Source organism: Corticium candelabrum, chromosome 9 (assembly GCF_963422355.1).
Source record: "Corticium candelabrum chromosome 9, ooCorCand1.1, whole genome shotgun sequence".
NCBI lineage: Eukaryota > Metazoa > Porifera > Homoscleromorpha > Homosclerophorida > Plakinidae > Corticium > Corticium candelabrum.
In genome coordinates, this window is record NC_085093.1 from 2,387,024 (window position 1) to 2,394,523 (window position 7,500).

Below are 7,500 nucleotides of genomic sequence, written 5' to 3' on the forward strand. Positions count from 1 at the left end.
TGACAGGTGGTTAATTACTTGTCAATTGATTAAGTTAATTACTTCCACCAATTAACACCTCCAGGTGTCAGGTTTTGAGTAAAGGTCCATCCCCTAGTTTACCTTTGATGCTAGCCAACCATGGGGGTGGGGTATTAATTGCGTCAGTACGGTAATTGGATATACTCAGATCTAAATGTGTCGTGCTCAACCAGATCAGTCTGATTCGTAAGATCTCTTGTGAGTACCGGAGGCAAACCTTGCCTCAGAGGTGATTAGACGATCACGGCTGTCTAAACAGAAGACATGACTTTATGTAGGATTCGACAGGATCCAAGAAGCACTGCTTTCTGTAAGTGCTGCAGGTTGTGATGAGCTGGAATAATGTCCAACCTGCGTGCACTGTGCGCAACGATCCCAATACCACTGGAACAACCAGTGTCCATGCGGCTTACCTCCACCCGCAAGTCACTGTACTTTGTCAACTTCTCAGCATGTTTCCTGGCGATGTTACCATCAGCAGGACAGCTGATATCAATAAGAATGCAAGTGTTTGTCTTCCTGTTTCTGAAACAGATGTCTGAACGATTGGCACCGATCTTCCTAGCATTAGGGATGGTTATATCCCACATCATAGTGATGTCGTCTGTCTCCACAAGCCTATCAGGATGATGCCGGTACTATCTGCTCTCCACTGGAACTCCAAAATGACGACAAATGTTCCAGTGGATAATGGAGGCCACCTGATTGTGTCGATCAGTGTAGTCCATTGGTGCCAAGGCACTACAGCCTACACTGTACAACTAATAGCAAACTAATTAATTAATAAGAATAAATAATTAACAATTAAACTAATAACAAAACTAATTTATTCTGTCTGCCTGTCTTTGTGTTTCTGTCTGTCTGCCTGCCTGTCTGCCTGTCTGTGTGTTTCTGTCTGTCTGTCTGTTTTTCAGAATCATTTATTTCTTACAATCACACTATCATACATCACAGCAGAAACTACTCGACTAAAGCTAAATGCTTTATAGTGTTCATAGGTAAGTGTATACATATTTTCTGAGGCAAAAGAGACAACTAAAAGAACACTAATGATAAAAGAATTGAGTGCTGAGTGACTCGGGAATCTGACACCCACCACACAACACCTTCAATTTCTTCTGAATGACCCGTGCGTTGCACTTTTGCAGCTGCACTGAAAAGCGTTTACGCCAGAAGTCCACAAATTCCGGTGCGTTTGGCTGACCAACTTCGTCAATTTGGTTCAGTTGGTGATGCTCTTGCCAAGTCCATACCTCCTGACAAGCTTCTGTCTGACTATCTGGCAAATCCTAAAAAACTTCAAAGCAGACTTTCAAATCAGTTCTTTGCAGACCAACTACAACTTTCATTAAATAACTCTGCTACGGCTAGAGATGCCTCTAGGTTATATTCCCTACAGGGAAAAGGAGCTGGAGCATGGCTAAATGCAATCCCTGCATCACAAGGTTTCGCATTCAAACCCTGCGATTTTCGCTTGGCGTCGCTTGTGAGGCTTGGATTGCCCATCTCTCTGTCACATTGGTCAGAGGCATGCAACTGCAGTGCACCACTGGATGACAGCGGATACCACCTACTCACATGCAAGACCGGTGGAGGCCCTATTTGGTCTCACGAATCAATTGCTGGGGTGTGGTCTGAGTGCCTTAGGAGCCTCCAAATCCACCATCGACGGGAGCCAAGGAACAGATATGTCACTTCAGATTGCAGGCCTGACATTGTCATGTTCGATTCTGAATCAGCTTCCAACCTCGACCTGGACATCTCTCTAGCCCACCCTTGGAGTGCGGATGCATTTCCAAGCTCTGCTGATAGAACAGGCGTCGCTGCTAAACAACGTGAGAATAGGAAGGCGGCAAAATACAGCCAACAAAAGCTCCCTGGGACTTCAGTTCTCAAAGCCATTCCCTTGGTATTCGAACATTTCGGTGCATGGGGAGAAGAGGCCAGGAACTGTTTGTCTGTCTGTCTGTCTGTCAGTCTGTCTGTCTGTCTGTCTGTGTGCTTTGGTCTGTCTGTCTGTTTGTCTGTCTTTGTTTGTCTGTCTGTTTGTCTATCTGTCTGTCTTTGTCTGTTTGTCTGTTTGTCTGTCTGTCTGTCTTTGTCTGTTTGTCTGTCTGTCTGTTTGTCTGTCTGTCTGTCTGTGTTTCTGTCTGTCTGTCTGTGTTTCTGTCTGTCTGTTTGTTTGTCTGTCTTTGTCTGTTTGTCTTTGTGTTTCTGTCTGTCTGTTTGTCTGTCTGTCTGTTTGTCTTTGTGTTTCTGTCTGTCTGTTTGTCTGTCTGTCTGTCTGTTTGTGTGTGTTTCTGTCTGTCTGTCCATCTGTCTTTGTGTGTCCGTCTGTCTGTCTGTTTGTCTGTCTTTGTCTGTTTGTCTTTGTCTGTCTTTGTCTGTTTGTCTTTGTCTGTCTTTGTCTGTTTGTCTTTGTCTGTCTTTGTCTGTTTGTCTTTGTCTATCTGTCTGTGTGTTTTTGTTTGTCTGTCTGTCTGTTTGTCTGTCTTTGTCTGTCTGTCTGTGTGTTTATGCTGTCTGTCTGTTTGTTTGTCTGTCAATACATATATTTCAAACATCCAGCTATAATACATATCAGCAAAAGGCAAAACAGTAAAGTTCGCAAGCTAAATGAAAATACACATATGTGTACACATAGCAGCTAAAATATTTTGCTGCTACCCAGCTTTCTGTCTGTCTGTCTGTCTGTGTGTTTCTGTCTGTCTGTCTGTTTGTCTGTCTTTGTCTATCTGTCTGTCTGTCTGTCTTTGTCTGTTTGTCTGTCTGTGTGTTTCTGTCTGTCTGTCTGTCTTTGTCTGTTTGTCTGTGTGTTAGTCTGTCTGTCTACTTGTTTGTTGTTTGTTTGTATGCACTTGTGTCTAATTCAACTGTCTGTCATTCTTGTCTGGTAGCTACCCAGATTCGTGGTTCGTCGAAATTACCTCATCTCCCAAGCTCTGCTCTCTAGCGGCTGTTCACTCATCAAGGATTATCGGCATGATCGTTGTGGAAGTGAAACCGTTCACGTCATGCAATCACGAGGTTTGCCAGAGCTGTGGTGTTACTAGACTTTCTAGTTGATGCAAATTGTGTCATTAAGGATTCAGATCTATTGAGTTGTTCGACATGCAAGGATGCTCAAGTTGCATATATTCTCAGCCTGGGTGTTGCCAAGCAACATCGACGCTCGGGCATAGGTCAGATTACTTACACATGCAGACAGCTACAACACATAATTATTCATAAAAACTGTAAGTAGTTAATATCAACACACATACAGTTAACTACAACACGAAATTATTCATAAAAATTATAAGTAGTTAATATCAACACGCATGCAGTTGTAAGTAGTAGTAACGCATTTTTATTTTGTTGTTAGGTTCTGTTCTTCTTCAACAAGGTCTAGATCATTTGCAATCGTCGGGAAGATTGAAATCAGACTGCAAGGCTATCTATTTGCACTGCATGGTGTCGAACTTGACGGCTCTCAAGTTCTACAAGAGACGGGGCTTTAGAGAGCACAGCTACTTGGCAAACTATTATGGAGCGAGTGCACAGTCAGCTGATGCTTACTGCTGTGTCAAATACATTAATGGTGGAGAGCCACCGTGGTCACTAAGGTTGCTACTTCAATTGTAATGGAGAGGGTGTCATTGTGAATGTGTCTCTTTCTGTTGCAGTACTTTGGTGGTTGTGGTGAACAAGATTTGTGCAGCACTAAAGGGCTTTATGTCTTCTGTACCTTGTTGGAGTAATCGACTGCTTCAGTTTGTACGGAGACATGTTTGGTCGAGTGCTAACTCTTTGCCGACACGAAGATTGTGATTAAGTAATGTGTTAGTAGGTTTGGTTGTTTTGTAGTGTACAGCATAGAGAGGAAGGATTTGAATAATAGGAATATGGATACACATGCACCATTGGGGCCAGTCACACAACAAACACAAACACAAATGAACACAGAAACAAACAAACAAACAAACAAACACACACAAACAAACAAATGAACACACAAACAAACAAATAAACACACAAACAGATGAACACAAACAAACAAACACACAAACAAACAAATACACAAACAAACACACACAAACAAACATACAAACAAACAAATGAACAAACAAACAAATGAACAAACAAACAAGCAAATGAACAAACAAACACACGAACAAACAAATGAACACACAAACAAACAAACATAAACAAACGCACAAACAAACAAATGAACACACAAGCAAACAAATGAACACAAACAAACAAATGAACACACAAACAAATCACAAACAAACAAATGAACACACAAACAAATCACAAACAAACAAATGAACACAAACAAATACACAAACAAACAAATGAACACAAACAAACAAACACACAAACAAACAAATGAACACATAAACAAGCAAACACGCAAACACAAACAAACAAACAAACAAACACACACACACACTAAGCCTCTTGTATCTCATGCAAGGACACCTCAAACCAATCCAGACCTTGATGCATCATTCGGTCATCGCAAAGTCACACACTTTGGTTAGTCAATGACATGGCACACATCATACAGTATAGCACTGTCTCATAGCCTATACAATGCATCAAGAATGCAGGCATCCAGAGCCAACACCCAAGCAACTACTAACGCAGACGGACCATAGAAAACCACTCTCCAAAAAAGCAACATATCTCACTCTCTACTGCACAGGAAAATTGGACGCTTCGCCCATGTCGGTCACCTGCTGCTGTCCGATGTTGTACATCACCTTGTACCGCAACCGAATCTTCTCTCGATTTGGATTCGCTAACAACATAATTTGTGTGATGCTTTGTGTTGGTTGAATGGGATTGAACGCAGGAAGCTCCGATCCAGATGGCAACTGGAGCTTCACTCGCATCGTCTACAGACATCATAGATATAGTATACACTCACAAACATTGTGATGTTGTTATGACCTTGGGTACAGCAGCTTGGAAGACAACGCTTGTAACAGGATGTGGTAAAGAACTCGAGATGGACACGACAAAGACTAATACATTAGGAAGTGGAGTGTCCTATAAGAGGCATACATAATAATAAAATAACTAACTAAATTAATTAATTAAAAATATAAAAATAAATGAATTAAAAATAAATCAATAAATACATTAAAAAATAACTAAATTAAATAAATCAATAAACTAAAATATTAATAAACAGATGCATTAAAAAATAACTAAATAAAAAAATTTTAAAAATTAAAATTAATTGATTAAAAATAAACAAAAAAATAAAAAATAAAAAATTAATTAATTTAAAATAATTAAACAAGTAAATATAAATAAATCAATAATTGATTAATTAAGAAATAAATAAACAAATAAATTAGAAATAAATCAGTAAATAAATTCATTTTAAAAATAAATTAAAAATCAATCAATCAATATAAATAAATACATATACAACAGTTAGAAAAGAAACTGTTTGATTAGCAACTAGAACAACCATTGAACATATTAGATTGTCTACAGGAGCCGCGGTGACATAGAAAGTACCGTATTTACACAAATAGTGTCCCATGCTCAAATAATCCCCACGGTAAGCCTATACAAAATAATAATTCCCCATGCTCAATTAGTGCCCCACTAGGGTAGTATTCAAACCCAGTTATATGCATGCACATCTATCAATGTGTACAGTTGTGATGAAATGAACACACAGATAGAACCACTGAGTGACGATGAAGATCCAAAGTATGTAACAGACCAGGAATACGACTCAAGTGAAAGCAAAAGTAGGAGGGAGTAATAAGATTAGGTAGTTTGTTTGTGTAGTGTGATGGTATGCAAACAAACAATGCAAGGAAACTATGAAAAATAGTAGCCTGTGGGCACTATTCATTGAAATACAGAACGACGGACACAGTGTAACGCATGCATATATGTCAGTCTCAGTAAGACAAGGTACACAAGCTTCCTAACAGACAGACACAGACCGACACATTCACACTCTCAATATAATCATAGTGCCTGGCCTCCCTGTGTATGTATGTATACTAAGGGTCATTCAAAATTATATACAAAATTTCATGAGCGGACAAACACATGCTAGGGGGAGAGGGTTATGGTCTCTGTACATTTATAAAAAGTTGATTGATAGCAAAAGGGTCATGATAGCTTCTCTGTTTCCATGGCCGGAATTGCATCATTGCATTGTTCCTGTGCTAGTCGCTCGTATGTATGGGATTTGTAAACATGTACGACCATGACAGCCTATTCCGGTTTGTGTTCTAGAACAACATCAGCCGTCCATAAAGAGCCCACCAGTCGCTACCACAACTTTTGGCGTGTACTTGTTCAACTTGTGTTGTTTGGTGATTCGTTTGGCAGATTGTTGGAGATAAGAAATAGATTAATATTAATGAGTTCCTTTTTAGTGGTTGGATTTGTTTGTTGTGCAAAAACCGAGTTTGTGGCTGTGGATTAGGGTGGGAAGGTACCCTGTCCACACCTTGGCCATCTGTAAGCAAACAAGTGAATTAATTAACTGTATTGCTGTGTGTGTGTGTGTGTGTGTGTGTGTGTGTGTGTGTGTGTGTGTGTGTGTGTGTGTGTGTGTATGCGTGTGTGCGTGCGCATGTAAGTGTGTGTGTGTGTGTGTGTGTGTGTGTGTGTGTGTGTGTGTGTGTGTGTGCGTGTGTGTGTTTGTAGGACATCAGTCGTCTATAGAGCCCAGACGTCTCTACCACGACTCTCTCAATGTTCTCACTGTCATGTCAACCTTTGTCGACTGGAATGACCAGAAAGCTCAAGCTGACATCATTTAAGTGGGTCAACTGGAACGGAACTAAGAACTGTATCAATGCAGAAGTGTCGAGTACTTCAATGTTCTATGTCCATTACACGTCAATCCTCTAATAGATGGAACCATGGTGGTTAAGCTATTGAATTGCCAATCAACCATATTGCGTACGCTTTGGGAAAGGAAGGGGAGCTACAGAAAAGTGTGTGCTTTGTACGCTCATGAAATTGTCGATAATTTTGAATGACAGAAGAAAATTTTATTCATTTTGTTTATTTTATTTATCATATTTTGTATTTATTTATTATAATTATTTTATTTATCATATTTATTCTATTTATTTTATTTCTTTATTTCTTTATTTATTATATTTTATTTATTTATCTATTTATTTATTAATTTATGTATTCTATTTATTTGTTATATTTTATTTATTTTATTTATTTATTTATTTTATTTATTTATTTATTTTATTTATTCTATTTATTTATTTATTTTATTTATTATATATATTTGTTATAATTTATCTATTTATTCTATTTACTTGTGATATTTTATTTATTTATTTATTTTATTTATTTACTTATTTATTTTATTTATTTATTTATTTATTTTATTTATTTATTTATTATATTTTGTTTATTTCATTTATTTTATTTACCTTATTTATCTTATTTTGTATTTATTTATATTTACCTTTTTATTTTGTTTATTTA

General features: G+C 38.1%; 2 protein-coding genes across 2 annotated transcripts in view; one reads left to right on the forward strand and one right to left on the reverse strand.

Annotated features, from left to right (window-relative positions):
* The window catches only part of LOC134184816 (N-alpha-acetyltransferase 60-like), a 5,294-nt gene extending 1,384 nt beyond the window's left edge, over positions 1-3,910 (forward strand). The window contains exons 2-5 of the mRNA XM_062652569.1: positions 2,919-3,048; positions 3,107-3,203; positions 3,386-3,626; positions 3,687-3,910. Coding sequence (XP_062508553.1) covers positions 2,919-3,048; positions 3,107-3,203; positions 3,386-3,626; positions 3,687-3,831 — 613 coding nt within the window. The 3' untranslated portion in view covers positions 3,832-3,910. The remainder of the gene's footprint in view (positions 1-2,918; positions 3,049-3,106; positions 3,204-3,385; positions 3,627-3,686) is intronic.
* Positions 3,911-4,519: 609 nt separating this feature from the next.
* Positions 4,520-7,500, reverse strand: part of LOC134184506 (ADP-ribosylation factor-binding protein GGA1-like) — an 8,038-nt gene continuing 5,057 nt past the window's right edge. Inside the window, exons 15-16 of the mRNA XM_062652214.1 lie at positions 4,960-5,058; positions 4,520-4,904 (exon numbers count right to left, since the gene is read on the reverse strand). Coding sequence (XP_062508198.1) covers positions 4,701-4,904; positions 4,960-5,058 — 303 coding nt within the window. The 3' untranslated portion in view covers positions 4,520-4,700. The remainder of the gene's footprint in view (positions 4,905-4,959; positions 5,059-7,500) is intronic.